At 46.8% G+C, this 17204-nt stretch overlaps 1 protein-coding gene across 1 annotated transcript in view; it reads right to left on the bottom strand.

Moving 5' to 3' along the window:
* Nucleotides 1–17204, bottom strand: part of GALNT12 (polypeptide N-acetylgalactosaminyltransferase 12) — a 585857-nt gene that overhangs the window by 359389 nt on the left and 209264 nt on the right. Inside the window, exon 5 of the mRNA XM_082258648.1 lies at nt 10577–10694. Within this exon, the coding sequence (XP_082114774.1) occupies nt 10577–10694 (118 nt within the window). The remainder of the gene's footprint in view (nt 1–10576; nt 10695–17204) is intronic.

Raw genomic sequence — 17204 nt, forward strand, 5'->3', positions numbered from 1 at the left:
GTGTACTGCTCAATATATGGTGAGATCTGGTAAGGGTATTTAAGATACCTCTCTTGGTGGTGGTCTATGTCACGTGGCCTTTTCAAGGGAAAACGGACTGTACACTATAATTTCCATCCACACGTGGTTATCCATTGCTTGGATTGATTTTAAAGGACCTTTCCTTTTAATTATACGGACTTTTTATTAATAGTTTTAAGCGCTACAATTTTATACTTTTCATGCACATTGATTGTTTATGCACATTTTTTATGCACATTGATTTTTATGCACATTGACTCTATCATTATTGCACTTGATGTGAACTTCATACAAGGCTTTGCGCTGATAGTTTATCGTTTTATGTCATCACCAGAGACTGAACTATGACTTCAGGCCATGTAAAAATGGTTGCCCATAGAAAGTAATGGGAGGCTCCGGGAAAATGGCTGCCGACATGTGCTCTGAAAAGAACACATTGCCACACACAAGATGGAGCCGCAAGGTGCCAAAACACATTACATACACTGCTGTATAAGCGCCCACAGTGAAGCCAGCATGCTGCCCACACCTAAAATGGCGGACCGGCGGTTTTTAACCCCGCAGCGGTCACCGCACGTGTCTGCACCTCCAATACACCACAAGTGACATAGGAGAGGGACCCCCAAAAAACCCACATAGCATAACAGCTGTGAGAGAGCCCCCACAGGGACCGGGATCAGGGAGCCCAAAAACGCACAGACATGAGGGGATAACACAGACACCCAGGACTGCCAGCCCCAGACAGAGGCCCACACAGAGTGTACCCGATAGCGTGGGGTGCCTCTCATCGACAGGAAACCTCCCACCCTCAGATGGCGGGGGTGCCGTCAGCCAAAAAAAAAAAAGGACGCCAGCAGATCATGGGAACCATGGGGGGACGTCCAGGCGAGGTAGCCACCTCGCGGGCTTACATCCCTGAGGACAGGGATGGGTCGTTTGCGAGGCCAGGGCGAACACATAGCCTGCTAAACGCTCGATGGCGGGCTGGGATTCCATAAGGCCCTCTGTCCTGGGATACCAGGACGACCAGTGCGACTCCCAGCTCCGCTACGCCATCATCATCTTGAAGAAGTGACTAACTAAACGCTGATAAAATAAACAGCTAGTAGTGCAAAGAAAAACACATTTTTAGAAATAAAATCATAAATCAGAAGAAGAAGGTTGAGACTGTAGCCCCAGCACAGGGAGAGCCTATCTCACTCCTAACTAGGCAGAAGACAAACTGAGTTGGGATGGCTGATAGCAGGAGGGTATTGGACCAGTGGGACAGCCCCCATAGGTGTGTCTATGTAAATTACTTTGTTTTTAACAAGTCTTATGCCTAGCTTGCTCCTATGGATAAGAGTTCAATACCCATTGGTGAAGACTGTATGAGTGGGCGGCGACTGTCAGAGGACGTAAGAGAAACCATGCTTTTTAAAAATGAGCGGTAATGCATGTTGTGCTTGCGTTACCATTTGTACAGAATAATAGCGCAAGCACAACGTGCGTTACCGCGCGTTTTTAAGAAGCATGGTATGGTGTACATTTTCTTGTGGTTTGCCACGCATTCAGAAATGGGCAGATGCAAACGAATGGTAACAAACGTGCCGCACATTGCTGTGCATTTTCTTGTGGGTTGCTGTGCGTTTGGAAATGTGCAGATGCAAACAAATTGTACCGCAAGCGTGATGTGTGTTGACGTGCGCTTTCGAAACACATGGTAAAGTGCATGCTTTCTGTGCAGGTTGCTGTGTGTTTCGCAACGCTCACCAAACTGTGCATTTTCTTGCGAGTTGCCGTGCATTTAGAAAAACGCACAGATGCGAACGTAAGTGTGATGCGCGTTGCCATGAGTTTTCAAAATGTGCAGCAAAAACTGAATTTTTGTAAAATCTTACCTGTAAAATTCCTTTCTCTGAGTCCTCCGACAGTCGCCGCCTCCTCTAAGTCATCACTATTGGGTATTGACTTTCACTCCGCAGGAGTAGCTAGGCATAAGACTTAGTCAAAAGAACAAAGGCATTTGCATATACACACCCATGGGGGCTGTCCCACTGGTCAATACCCCCCTGCAGTGACCACTCCCAACTCAGTTTGGTAGCATAGCAGTAGGTAATAAGAGAACAACCCCAAAAGAGGGGCAGGGGCGGCGACTGTCGGAGGACTCAGAGAAAGGAATTTTACAGGTAAGATTTTACAAAAATTCCGTTTTCTCTTACGTCCTCCGACAGTCGCCGCCTCCTCTAAGTCATCACTATTGGGATGTCCCAAAGCAGTGTAGACATGAGGGGTGGGAGACGCAACCGTAGAAAAGGCAACGCAGTACCCACATCAGAGAAAGGAACCTTACACGCACAGTAAGAGAACCTTCTGGGCAACAGAAAAAAACAAGGCTCAACAGGAGCAACAGCTCAGGAAAGCAAATACCAACAGCCAGGGACCCACAAAAAAACACAAGGGTCCTTCATGGCACTGCCGCACTGAGAACTTTGCGGCCAAAGGAGGCATCAGCTGATGCCAGAACATCTACCGTGTAGAATTTGGAAAAGGTGTGCACCGACGACCAAGTCGCAGCCTTGCACAACTGGGCCACCGAGGCACGATGCCAATAGGCCCAGGACGCACTCAAAGATCCGGTAGAGTGCGCCTTAACAGGGAAGGGTGGAACCCGTTCCTTCAAAGCATAAGCCTGTTCAATGGTCTGTCTGATCCATTTGGCAATAGTCGCTGGCAGACGCAGCCATGCCCTTCCGAGGTCCCTCAGGAAGGACAAAGAGGGAATCCGTCCTCCGAAAGGACTCCGTAGACGACAGGTAAACCCTGATCGTCCTGACAACATCCAAGGAATGCAAAGCAACCTCCTTAGGATGATTAGGCTTCGTACAAAGCGAAGGCAGGACAATGTCCTCATCAAGGTGGAACTCAGAGACCACCTTAGGAAGAAAAGAGGAATGTGGACGCAAGACCACCTTATCCTTGTGAATTACCAAGTAAGGAGAGCGGCAAGACAACACCACCAGCTCTGATACTCTGCGAGCCGAAGTGATCGCCACTAAAAAGGCAACCTTCTTAGACAGCAGAGGCAACGATATTTCCCTGATGTTTTCAAAGGGAGCACGCTGTAACTCGGACAGAACCAAGTTCAAGTCCCATGGAGGTAAAGGCTCCTTCCTGGGAGGAGCTAAATGGCGCACACCTTGAATGAAGGTGCGAATTAAGGAATGAGACGCCACAGGGCATTGGAAAAGAACAGCCAGTGCAGACACCTGGCCCTTAATTGTGGCCAGCGCCAGGCGCTGATCCACTCCAGACTGGAGGAAAGCCAACACTCTCGACACAGAGTAAGAGCGAGGGGAGAACCCCCTGGACTCACACCAGGCCAAATAAGCCTTCCAGGTACGGTAATAGATTTTACCAAGATGAGGTTTTCCTAGCCTTGATCAGAGTAGGGATGACCTCAGGGGAGAGACCCCTGTCACTCAGGACCTGGGTCTCAACAGCCAGGCCGTTAAAGCCAGCGACTGTAAAGCAGGATGGAAGATGGGTCCCTGAGACAGCAGATCTTCTCACATTGGCAGTCGCCACAGAGGCGCCACTGCCAGGTGAACAACGTCGGCGTACCAGGACCGGCGTGGCCAGTCCGGCGCCACCAGAATCACCAGGTGCGGTGCCGAGGCTAACCTGCGGAGGAACCTGGATAACAACTGAATCGGAGGAAACATCAGACGATACTGATGCCAAGGGGCCACCAACGCATCCGAGGCGTCTGCCAGAGGATCGCGCGTTCTTGCCACGAACCTTTCCACCTTTTGGTTTAGACGAGACGCGAACAGATCCATGTCCGGGGATCCCCATTTCGCACACAGCATTCCAAAGATCTCCGGGTGTAGGGACCATTCTCCCTGATCCAGGGTCTGGCGGCTCAGATGGTCGGCCTGCCAATTCTCCACACCCGGAATGTGAACTGCCAAAATTGCCGGGACATGAGTCTCGGCCCAAGCCAGAATGTCGGTCACCTCCCGGGCCGCACGGACACTCCTGGTGCCCCCTTGGTGGTTGATGTAAGCCACCGCGGTAGCATTGTCCGTCTGTACCTGAACAGGACGGTCCCGAAGACGTTCCGACCACTGGAAGAGACAGAGCTTGATCGCTCTCAATTCCAGCACATTGATCGGAAGGGAGGATTCCTCCCCCGACCAAGTGCCCTGGGCAGACAGGTTGCCCAGGACTCCACCCCAGCCCGACAGGCTGGCATTCGTGGTAATCACCGTCAACAACAACGGACGGAAGGACTTGCCTGCCGACACCGCCGGGGACTGGAGCCACTGCAGAAGATCCATTCTGGTCTGGCGACTCAATGAGACACTCAGATCCAGGGACTGAGGTAGTCTGTCCCACCTGGCCAGGATCTCCACTTGAAGAGACCGCGTGTGAAACTGAGCAAAGGATATCGCCTCGAAGGCTGACACCATCAACCCCAGGGACCGCATGCAGGTCCTGAGTGTCGAGGATGGATTGTCCCTGAGGGACCTGATCTCATCCTGCAAAGTCCGGAGCTTGTCCTCCGGCAAGAACACCTTTGCCTGAGCAGAATCCAGGATCATTCCCAGATAGGGAAGACGAACCGATGGAGACAATGTCGACTTCTGTACGTTGATGGTCCATCCGAACTCCTGAAGCGTCTGTACCGTGGTGGACAGATCGCGCAGTAGGTCCTGGCTGACACTCGATCTTAGCAGGAGATCGTCCAGATACCCCAAAATCGCAATGCCCCGTGCCCTTAGCGGGCCCAGAAAAGGCGCCAGCACTTTGGTAAAGACCCTTGGAGCCGAAGCGAGACCGAAAGGTAACGCCACAAACTGATAGTGGTCTTCCGTGATAGCAAACCGAAGGTACCTCTGGTGACCCTCGAAAACGGGGATGTGCAGATACGCATCCTTCAGTTCTATGGAGGCCAGGAATTCCCCTGGGCTCAGGGAGGCCACCACCGAACGGAGAGATTCCATAGGGAACTTCCGAACGCGCACGAAGCGGTTCGGCGCTTTCAGGTCCAGAATAGGACGTACCTTGCCCTCCTTTCTGGGCTCAGTGAACAGATTTGAATAAAATCCCCGAAACCTGTCCCGATGAGGCACCGGGACAATTACCCCCTGAGCAAGAAGGTCCTGCACCGCAGACGCCCCGGAGGCAAATGAAGATTTGAGGGAAACAATCTGTCCGCCGGCCGCGAAAGCAATTCGATCTTGTACCCTGATCGGATGATTTCCTGAACCCACCTGTTCCGAAATTTGGAGCAGCCAAGGTTGGAGGAAACCGCGCAAACGTCCCCCCACCCCTGAAACGGGTGAGGGCGCCCCTTCAGGCAGAGGCGGATTGACCCGCCGAGCCGGCATTGCCGGACTTCTGCTTGCCCGCCCAGGGCTTCTTCTGGCTACCTTGGCCCTTGAAGGGCTTGCCCTTGGATTGGTTGCGAAAGGCACGAAAGGACCCCTGATTGGGCCCGGAGGTGGAACCCCGCTTGCCTCGAAAGGACTTGTTCTTCGGGTTCTGGGGCAGCATGGTGCTCTTGCCCCCCGTGACGCCCTTTACCAAGGTATCCAATGCCTCGCCAAAAAGGCGAGAACCAGCATAGGGAAAATCAGCAACTGTTTTCCGTGATGTCTGGTCAGCCGACCAGCTCTTCGGCCAGATCAGTCGACGGTTAAGCACCGCAACACTAGATAGGCGTGCTACCAAAGGGGCCTCATTTAAGGCCGCATCACACAAATACATGACTCCTTGGTGAATTTGATCCACAATAGCCAGCCGGGCAGGTGGAACAAAATCAGACACGAGGTTGCTCCTAAGCACCTTAGTCCAATCAGCCACTGCTTGAGCCACCAAAACGGACGTGAAAACAGGTTTGAGCAAGGAACCCGCCACCGTGTAGGAATGGCGGGCTAGAGACTCCAACCGTCAGTAGGAATCAAGGTAGCCTTGTTTAACAAGGCCACAGTGTGATCCACCTGAGGGGGCACACACCATTGCGATTCCATAGCCGGTGCAAAGGGATAAAGTAATTTAAACCGACTAGGCACCAGGAACGGATGTTTCAAAGTGCGCCACAGTTCATTAACAGTGTAATGAAACTCAGCGAGGCAGGGAAAAACCTGCACCGACTTGCGGGTCCTGTGTGTCCCAAAAGAGGACACAATACCCGGAGGATTGGGCTCATCCTCCAAATGTATTGTTACCTTCGCAGAAACAATCAATTCATCCATGGCCGCGCGTTCTTCAGGCGATCCCGGGGGAGAAGCATCAACCCCCTCCACCTCCGCCTCCCCCTCAGACCCCAGCGGGTTCAAGGACAAGCGAGACCCTGAAAAGGGCACGCCCGCCGCAGCAGCCATATTACCATCTGAATCAGAGGAGAGAGATAATCTGGGCCTCTTTCTAGCAGCACGTTCAGCCATCAGCACCTCCATTTTGGACACTAAGGACGCCACTACAGCGGCCAAATCAGGCATAACAGGGGCCACAGCAGGACTGGGGTCCCCCACCAGGGCTGGAGGGAATTTGTTATCCTGAGAATCCATTGCCCAAGGTGAAAAAAAATAGTGCAATAAAAAGGGTACTGTTCCTTTAACACCGCTGCGGAGTGCGCAGCCCACCGCTATATGAACAGTGACAAAAGACCCCCAATAGGAGAAGAAAACTGAGCCAGAAATGAAAAAACAGAATGTTATGAAAGAGACAGTCTGCAGAGCCCCACAGAGTGTTACCACCAAGATCGCTGCTTCAGAGGAAAAGGAAGTGAGGTCATGAGAGGCTGAACTATAAGCTGCAAAGGACTCAGGGAAAATGGCTGCCCATAGAACTGAATGGGAGACTTCGGGAAAATGGCCGCCGAACATGTGCGGAACGATCGTTCAGCCACACGCAAGATGGCGCCGGATGACGCCAAAACAGCATGTAAATCAGCCCACAGTGAAGCCAACATGCTAGCCCAAAGTAAAGATGGCGGACCACGCATTTTTTTTCCCCCGCTGCGGTCGCCACACACATCGTCTGCACCCCCAGTGAAAGCACCTAAGTGACACAGGGAAAAGGGCTCCCACAAACACACAGCACCACAGCGCAGCGTATGTATAAAAGACCCCCACAGGGATCACAACAGGGAGGCCCACACCGGCACAGACATGGGGGACACACAGCAACACAGGACTGCCACCCCAGACAGGGGCCCCACACAGAAGTACTTACCTGTACCAGATGGCGTGGGGAGCCTCTCAGAACGGAAAGCCGCTGTCCTCATCTGACAGGGAATGCCGTTAGCCAAGGACATTACACTGCAGTATCGCAGATGTGTCCAGTGAGGTAGCCACCTCACGGCTGCATCCCTGCTGCGAGCAGGGATGGGTCGTTGTGTATATGCAAATGCCTTTGTTCTTTTGACAAAGTCTTATGCCTAGCTACTCCTGCGGAGCGGAAGTCAATACCCAATAGTGATGACTTAGAGGAGGCTGCGACTGTCGGAGGACGTAAGAGATATGTGTGTTTTTTGTACGGTTTGCCCCCGCTGCGCGTTGCCATTTGTTTTTTTTGCTGTGTTTTCAGAAACAGGCAGATGTGAACTAATGGTAATGTATTCGTGATACGCATTGCCACGCATTTTCTTGCGGGTTGCCATGTGTTCGGAAATGCGCAGATAAGAACACAGCCTAAAAGGTAATAAAAGTGTGACGTGCATTGCCGCACATTTTAAAAATGCACAGCAAAGAGTGTGTTTTCTGTGTGGGTTGTCATGCATTCAGAAACACACAGATGCAAACCCAGCCTAAATGGCACCATGAGAGCGACGAGTGTTTAGTGGGTGTTGCCATATATTTTCTGTGCAGGTTGCGTGAGCAAGCATGCATAAGTGCCCCCTGAGCTGCCCCCGGGGCTGCTTTCTGCACAACCATTGAGAAGTTAAGTATAACATGTTTGAAGTCTAAAAAAAAATCACTTTTGTTTTCTGACCAAAGTCCTACTTCCTGCTTGTTGCCTATTTACTGGGGATTACACAATTCCATTCCTCCCCTTTCACCACCCACATGAAGGCCCATAAATGCCCACAGTAACCCTTAGACCCACTCATATCAACTCTCACAGCTTGTACAAGTGAGTCCCATATCCTTCCCTGAAACTACAGAGGCTCAAAGGATTATGAGACATGTAGCATCAGGACTGGAAAAGGAAGGAGGCAGGGAGTCAGAGGACTTTGAAATTCAGCCAGGAGGAGAAGTGACACAACAGACACAGAAATCTGCTTTATACAGCTAAAGGAGGTACAGTCGGGATCGAAAGTTTGGGCACCCCAGGTAAAAATTTGTATTAATGTGCATAAAGAAGCCAAGGAAAGATGGAAAAATCTCCAAAAGGCATCAGATTACAGACATTCTTATAATATGTCAACAAAAGTTAGATTTTATTTCCATCATTTACACTTTCAAAATTACAGAAAACCAAAAATGGCGTCTGCAAAAGTTTGGGCACCCTGCAGAATTTATAGCATGCACTGCCCTATTTACAAGGCTGAGACCTGCCAGTGTCATGGATTGTTCTCAATCATCGTCTGGGAAGGAAAGGTTTTAAATGCCCAGACTTGACCTTGCCCCAAAAATCAGCACCATGGGATCTTCTAAGCAGTTATCTTGAAAACTGAAACTGAAAATAGTTGACGCTCACAAAGCTGGAGAAGGCTATAAGAAGATAGCAAAGCGTTTTCAGATGTCAATATCCTCTGTTCGGAATGTAATTAAGAAATGGCAGTCATCAGGAACAGTGGAAGTTAAATCAAGATCTGGAAGACCAAGAAAAATATCAGACCGAAAAGCTTGCAGGATTGTGAGAAAAACAATTCAAAACCCATGTTTGACTGCACGATCCCTCCAGAAAGATCTTGCAGACACTGGAGTTGTGGTACACTATTCCACTATAAAAAGATACTTGTACAAATATGGTCTTCATGGAAGAGTCATCAGAAGAAAACCTCTTCTATGTCCTCACCACAAAAATCAGCGTTTGAACTTTGCAAATGAACATATAGACAAGCCTGATGCATTTTGGAAACAAGTTCTGTGGACCGATGAGGTTAAAATTTAACTTTTTGGCCTGAATGAGCAAAGGTAGGTTTGGAGAAGTAGGGGCACAGAATTTAATGAAAAGAACCTCTGTCCAACTGTTAAGCATGGGGGTGGATCAATCATGCTTTGGGGTTGTATTGCAGCCAGTGGCACAGGGAACATCTCACAAGTAGAAGGAAAAATGGATTCAATAAAATTTCAGCAAATTTTGGATGGTAACTTGATGCCATCTGTGAAAACGCTGAAGTTAAAGAGAGGATGGCTTCTACAAATGGATAATGATCCTAAACACACCTCGAAATCCACGGGGGATTACATCAAGAGGCGTAAACTGAAGGTTTTGCCATGGCCTTCACAATCTCCTGACCTCAACATAATTGAAAATCTATGGATAGACCTTAAAAGAGCAGTGCGTGACAGACAGCCCAGAAATCTCAAAGAACTGGAAGACTTTTGTAAGGAAGAATGGGCAAAGATACCTCAAACAAGAATTGAAAGACTCTTGGCTGGCTACAAAAAGTGTTTACAAGCTGTGATACTTGCAAAAGGGGGCAGTACAAGATATTAACTCTGCAGGGTGCCCAAACTTTTGCAGACGCCATTTTTTTGTTTTCTGTTATTTTGAAAGTGTAAATGATGGAAATAAAATCTAACTTTTGTTGACATATTATAGGAATGTCTAATCTGTAATTCTAATTTTGCCTTTTGGAGATTTTTCCATCTTTCCTTGGCTTCTTTATGCACATTAATACAAATTTTTACCTGGGGTGCCCAAACTTTCGATCCCGACTGTATGTTACACATAAGGTGACAGTGGGGTTGGGATTCATTTACATGCACAATGCATCTGTTTTGGGAATGAAAAGCTAGGGTTCTTCTTTAAACTTAAAGCGGTATTAAACCCAAAAGCAAACATATTGCAGTTTAGCAATTCATAGATGTGATGGCAGCATTAGTTTTCTTTTTCAGGCTGACTTTCTTTTTTTTTCACCTGGTAATTATGCCAATAAGTCTATTTTTCAACAGAACAAGCTGTCCTGCAGATGTTGCAGTTAGCGGAGGCTTGACAGAGCAATGAAAGTGGTGCTTACAATGGTCATCATTTATGTAAAACCTTCATCACAAAAGTAAAAAAAATATTGGTTTAACTGCCTAAAAAGTTTTAGCTTGAGTTTAGCTTCAATGTGTTTACTGTATCCAAACCTGCTAGTGTATCCAACGCCACCATCCCCTCAGACTTGCAATGCAGTTATCCAAAGGTATCTCTGTGCTCCTTCGTCCAGAGTGTATGCAATGTAATATAAGAAGGGTGCAACTGGCAGAATACCAGGTGATAACGGAGGGAAAAAAAAAACCTTATGTAGCCACATCTATCGCCTGATAAGGTGCAATGTGTTACATTTTTGGTATTGGGTTTAATACTGCTTTAAGTAAATCTTGCATGAAATTTAAGATGAAATACTTACTCTGAATGAGAATTCAAGGTTTTCTCCTCCCCATACTTCCATCCCTGTATCATAAGATCCCAGATACTCAAAGTACTTCTTACTGACAGAGAATAGTCCACCAGCCATGGTTGGTGATCTAAAAAAAAAAATTTTAAAAATCGACATGCAATAACAAATAAATATACTGCTCTTAATCTTCACTACTTGTTAAAAATTGCCAAATTTATCTGACAGTCAGTTTCCAATTTCACAAAAGGTCTACTACAACTTCAGCAATAAGATTTCTCAGTGTATGGTAATGTAGCATCCTCCTAGGTAGGTGCTAGAGAGAAAGTATAGTTTTGAGTCCTGTCTGCTTACCAGAAGGACTGCAGGTAAATCTATAATGTTCTTTGCCTACCAGAGAGCAGGATCTGTTAGTGAGGTCTGCTCACTGTGCTCAGGTGCAACTCGTTCTGTCTGCAGAATGTTTCACACTGGTCCAATAGGGAGGCTTATTGGACAGTGGGAGGAAACCTGACAAATGAGTGCACAGGCTTTTGATACAGCCCTGGTCATTTTGAAGGAGGGAAAGTGCCTTGGCGTCTGCACCATTTGAAATCTTTGGAATCTACTCAAGCCGATACGTGAGTGTTGACTTACAAGTGTTTAATGGGCACCAGCTGATTGACTGTTTCGCTTGCTTGAACCCGCTGCTGCACTGTGCTTCATTTTGCTTGTTTGGACCTTAAAGCCTCCTAATTGACCACCCACTGGGGGATAGAGGGACAATTTATACTACCTATACCAACACGGGGCCATTTATTGCTATATCCACCCATGCCTGGAGGACTGTGATCACGGCCCATACACAGTGGTGGTTAAATCTGCTCTCCCCCAATTGTGACTGAGTGGTCTTAGTAGAAGAGCTTTATCTACGGTCCATTTCAATGCTTGCAACAATTGCTATATGCTACGCAACGGAGTGAAGCCCCTCTGTGATCATCCACCTGGGTACAGATGGACAATCTGTTCTACATTTATTACTATTGAGCCATAGACTGCCATCTCCCTTTCATCCAGGAGGACTGTGACCACGGCTCATACCCAGAGGCAGTTTACCTCCATAAGGTGATCCAGGGGCCTCAAGAGTTGAAGAGCTTCATGCTAAGCCCTACTTTATGCTTGCCTAATTGCTATGTGCTATGTGCTTTGCTACTGCGCTGCTGCATTACACTTGCTCTGTCACTGCTCCGCTTGTCCTAAATTTGGTGCTATACATGAGGATCTTTATTTGCCATAATACCAGAGTTTGATGATGTGGAGAATGTAAGCCCATGTTTTCTATTACAGTGGGAGGAGCCTCAGCCACATGAACTTGCCCTAAAACTACACCCCCCCCATATTTCGTATTCCCTATTTCCAACTCAAACTTGGACTTACCATCACACTGTTTGCCAACTCCCATTTCCGTGAGAGTTTTATCTTTAGACCTCATGATTGTGGTACTTCACATTCAATAGCCATTGGATCTGGGATTTGGCCAAGGAGGGTGTGGGGTGGTCGGCCATTACGGTGGCTTTAGTGCAGCTTGGGTGGTGGGTGGAGCCATAACCTTGAGGTGTCACCAGCGTCTTCTTAGAGGCAGGACCCCTACCAACTGATTTTATCCAGCTTTCATGAGCATCGTATATATTTTTTGTATTTTCTTAAATTGTGTTGTGCCTCTTGATTTTTTACCCACTTCAATAAAGTACCAAAGCTTTTATCCACCTTACACCCTTTGTTTGAGCCTTTCATGCAACTTCTTTTTCTGTTTTTTTAAAAGTGCCTTGGCGCATGCTGGGATACTGTTTAAAAGCCAAGAGCACATGTGCTCGGGGTCTTTTGGCTGGATATCGGAGTCCCGGAGGGAGGGGGCGTCTGCCTCCTCCTCTGTAGAGGTGCCATGCGGCCTCAGGTAGTCGACCTGAGGGCTTGGAGAGTGCTAGTGAGGAACTGAACCCAGAGGTCTTGTGAAGCTGACTGAAAGGGGAGACACTTGAGGATCTGATTCTGCAGTACAGTGAGTACAGATCTGTGTCAAGGGGCCTGACCTGAGGGGGGCCACCCCTGCAGCTAGAAGAGTCAGTGGATGGGTGTCAGTAAAGGGGATGCTAGTAAGTGTCCCAAAGATAATGTAGATTCACCATGTCTATTGCTGGAGAGTAAAGAGCAAGGAGACTTAACCCTTTCCAAACATGTGGCAGTTTGGATCAAGCAGTGCAGCTGCTTCCACAAGCAACCTGGTGAGGTCAAGTGAGAGTTGTCCTTATCCATTGTGAATAGTTACAGTTGGAGTATCCCACTTTTCCTTTCTTCCATCCAAGTTCCAAAATAAACACTAAAAACCAATACCCCTGGACTGTTTATTGTGTGATGAGCCTTCGGGAGTAAGGAGGGATGTGTGCACGGTTCCCTTAAGTGTGTGCTAGTAATCAGAGGAAGCCCGACAAGTCATCATACAACAAGCCCTACGGGGACAGTGCTACAAATGTTGCTACTGGCAATGGCCGAGTATTTGCCCAAGTAACGCTATCACTTCTCAAGCAAAGTACTGGAGTGTTAGTGGAGAAAGTAATGTCTGTTCTACAGCAACCAGTGAAAGTGTGCTGCCAAGTCATAGTCACAGAAACGGTTGCTATTGGCAATCACCAGACATTTACCTAGGAAACAATAGGTCTTCTCAAGTTAAGTGCCATTCGTGCAGGCTGGGGAGAGTTATGGCAGTGGCGAAGGAGCTACACTACACACACACAGAAAAGCACACGCTAAAGAGATCTGCCTTGCAGGAGGAGCCACCGCCAGAGAGTCAGCTAGTCTGGAGTCGTGGGCAGGGTCGCCATCTGCCGGCTGGCAATCCAAGTGGAGGAAGGGAGCTGAGACGTCACTTCCGCCATGGAGTGTAGCTGAGGAGCAGACACGTGTGTGGAGGAGCAAGATGGCAGATGCTGGAGTGAGCCGGAGCGCAGGTGCTATCCCATGTGTTGGCGGAGTACCTGACAAACAGACAGTCACCGAGCTCAACCCTGTGGGACACCGGGGTGCGACTAGTGCCCAGAGGAAACCTGGCCCTGTGCAGCAGAGAAGACACAGAGCATTTAGGACTAGTATATAGCCAATGCCTGAATGTGTCCATGTGGCTGCGGGCGCGGGGTCAGTGTTGGCACTGCAGGGACATGTTGCAGACAGAGAGGAGTGATTGCCAGTCCAGAAGATTGTATGTAAGCTGGGAGACAGGAACCACTTAGGAGTTGCTAACACCCAGAGTGGGGACCCCTGTGACTTTGTGCTAGTAATCAGAGGAGGTCCAACAAGTTATCATACAGCAAGCCTTATGGAAACAGTGCTACACTAAATATTTCTGTTTCAGCAGCTGGTCTGCTTTGGAATTTCATTTTCCTACATACATTTCAGTGAGGTGAGAGTTGTGTACACATCTTTCTCATCTTGAAGGCCTTGTTCACACCATGGCACACCACATAATTTCATAGTTCATGAGGCTGAAAAAATACATAAGTCCATCCAGTTCAACCTATGATGTGTGTGTGTTTGCTGTTAACCGTACATTGTATACCCCTGTACGTTGTGGTCTTTAAGGTGCCCATCTAATAGTTTTTTGAAACTATCGATGCTCCCTGCTGATATGACTGTTTGCAGAAGAGAATTCCACATCCTTGTAAAAAGAGACAACCCCCTTTGGGTCGGTGGGACTTTAAAGGCAACTAGTAATTATCTCTCATAGGAAAGATTAATTTGAATAAAATACAATTTATTTGAAAAGGGTGATTATAAGAAAAATCATCAAGGTAAATTATATTACATATATAACAGTATAAATGAACATGTAATACAATACAGTGTTACAGGTGCACAACAGAGTCCAACGCGTTTCAAAGTATTGTATAATACCAGAATCTTCCTCAGGGAATCTGTGTATATTCCTGCAAACCCTAATAGCCACAATTATTTGTCCAAAAGGGGAGATATATTGTGATCCCACAGTATAGGAGCTAGAGTCAGATATTGAATCGCAATTTTCTTTACCTGTTGTGATGATCAGAAATTTAATATGTGAAAACAGGGGAAGAGGACAAGTTCTCTCCAAAAATAAAAGGAAGGAGAAAAAACTCCTAACAGCTTTGTAAAGGTTATTCTCCAGTGGGGGTGCCTTCAGGACTTAGTAGGTGGTAAATCCTCCATATTAATGTGGAACATCCATGGTGTCTGATGACTTCTATGGATATAATGTTCACACAGGTGTATATAAAAATTATATTCCAAAATTTTCAGGTCGATGTTGGATATTAGTCTCAATATTGAGGTGGGTTGTTCATAGTATCCCCACAACTTACAAGTCTGCAGTATCCACAGGAATGTATAATTAAATTCCCAGGTATTTATTCGGTATCAGTACCAGTTGATTGCCGTTTGATGTAGGAGAGACGACAAACATCTAGTCACTATCCACAAACGTTAGCAGTCAAGAAAGTCCTAAGCCTTAACAGTGCAGTCCTATCATTTCCATCAAATATCTGATTGTAGGGAAGATTTAGAGGAACAGTAGTCCTGTCATGTCACGGAGAAGTGACTCTGTCACTGGTACTGATACCGAATAAATACCTGGGAATTTAATTATACATTCCTGTGGATACTGCAGACTTGTAAGTTGTGGGGATACTATGAACAACCCACCTCAATATTGAGACTAATATCCAACATCCAACATCGACCTGAAAATTTTGGAATATAATTTTTATATACACCTGTGTGAACATTATTTCCATAGAAGTCATCAGACACCATGGATGTTCCACATTAATATGGAGGATTTACCACCTACTCAGTCCTGAAGGCACCCCCACTGGAGAATAACGTTTACAAAGCTGTTAGGAGTTTTTTCTCCTTCCTTTTATTTTTGGAGAGAACTTGTCCTCTTCCCCTGTTTTCACATATTAAATTTCTGATCATCACAACAGGTAAAGAAAATTGCGATTCAATATCTGACTCTAGCTCCTATACTGTGGGATCACAATATATCTCCCCTTTTGGACAAATAATTGTGGCTATTAGGGTTTGCAGGAATATACACAGATTCCGTGAGGAAGATTCTGGTATTATACAATACTTCGAAACGCGTTGGACTCTGTTGTGCACCTGTAACACTGTATTGTATTACATGTTCATTTATACTGTTATATATGTAATATAATTTACCTTGATGATTTTTCTTATAATCACCCTTTTCAAATAAATTGTATTTTATTCAAATTAATCTTTCCTATGAGAGATAATTACTAGTTGCCTTTAAAGTCCCACCGACCCAAAGGGGGTTGTCTCTTTTTACAATTTTCAACGGGATTATGGTAACACTTTACCTGGAAACTACCTACATACCTTGACAGAATTCCACATCCTTACTGGTCTGACAGTGAAGAACCCCCTACGTACTTTAAGGTTAAACCGCCTTTCCTCTAGTTTTAGTGAGTGGCCACGTGTCTTATTGTATTCCCTTTCTCTGAATAGTTTGTTCCTTATGCTAAGGTCGCCAGTACAGTATTTGTACATTGATATCATATCCCCCCTTAATAGTCTCTTCTCCAGAGAGAATAAGTTCAGTGCTTGTAGTCTTTCCTCATAGCTGATGTCTTCCATTCCCCTAATTATTTTTGTTGCCCTTCTCTGGACTCTTTCCAGTTCCAGCACATCCTTCCTGAGGACCGGTGCCCAGAACTGGACAGCATACTCCAGATGTGGCTGGACCAGAGTCTTGTAGAGAGGGAGAATAATCTCTTTATTTCCGGAGTAAATCCCATTTTTTATACATCCCAGTATTCTGTTGGCTTTGCTTGCAGCGGCTTGGCATTGCATGCCACTGCCAAGCCTGTTGTCTACCAGTCCCCCCCATGTCCTTTTCCATCCTAGACTCACCCAGAGGTTCCCCCCCCTAGTGAGTAGCTTGCTTTCTGGTTTCTGGCACCCAAGTGCATTACTCTACATTTTTCAACATTAAATCTCATCTGCCATGCAGTTGCCCACCCCATTATTTTGTTCAGGTCCGCTTGTAAGGTTTCCACATCATGCATAGAAGATATTGGCATGCTTAGTTTAGTATCATCCGCAAACACTGAGATTCTACTAGATATCCCCTCCTCTAGATCATTTATGAATAAATTAAAGAGGATTGGCCCCAGAACATAACCCTGGGGGACCCCAGTTTCCACACCAGCCCAATCCGAGTACTCCCCATTAATCACCACCCTTTGCACTCTCCCCTGGAGCCAGTTCTCTAACCAGGTACTCACCTTATGGTCCATACCTACCTTCCTTAGTTTGAACAGTAAGCATTTGTGGGGAACGGTGTTGAAGGCCTTTGCAAAGTCCAGATACACCACATCCACAGGCTTACCTTTATCTAGGTGGCAGCTCACTTCATCATAGAAGGTTACTAGATTGGTTTGGCAAGAATGATTTTTCATGAATCCATGCTGATTACTACTAATAATACAATTTTCATTACTAAAGTCTTGTATGCCGGGATATATCTCGGCCCTTTTTTAAATATTGGTACCACGCTGGCTTTTTTCCAATCAGCTGGCACCATACCCGTCTGTAAACTATCCTTAAA

The sequence above is a fragment of the Pelophylax lessonae genome, assembly GCF_965119305.1.
Source record: "Pelophylax lessonae genome assembly, chromosome: 5".
Lineage (NCBI taxonomy): Eukaryota > Metazoa > Chordata > Amphibia > Anura > Ranidae > Pelophylax > Pelophylax lessonae.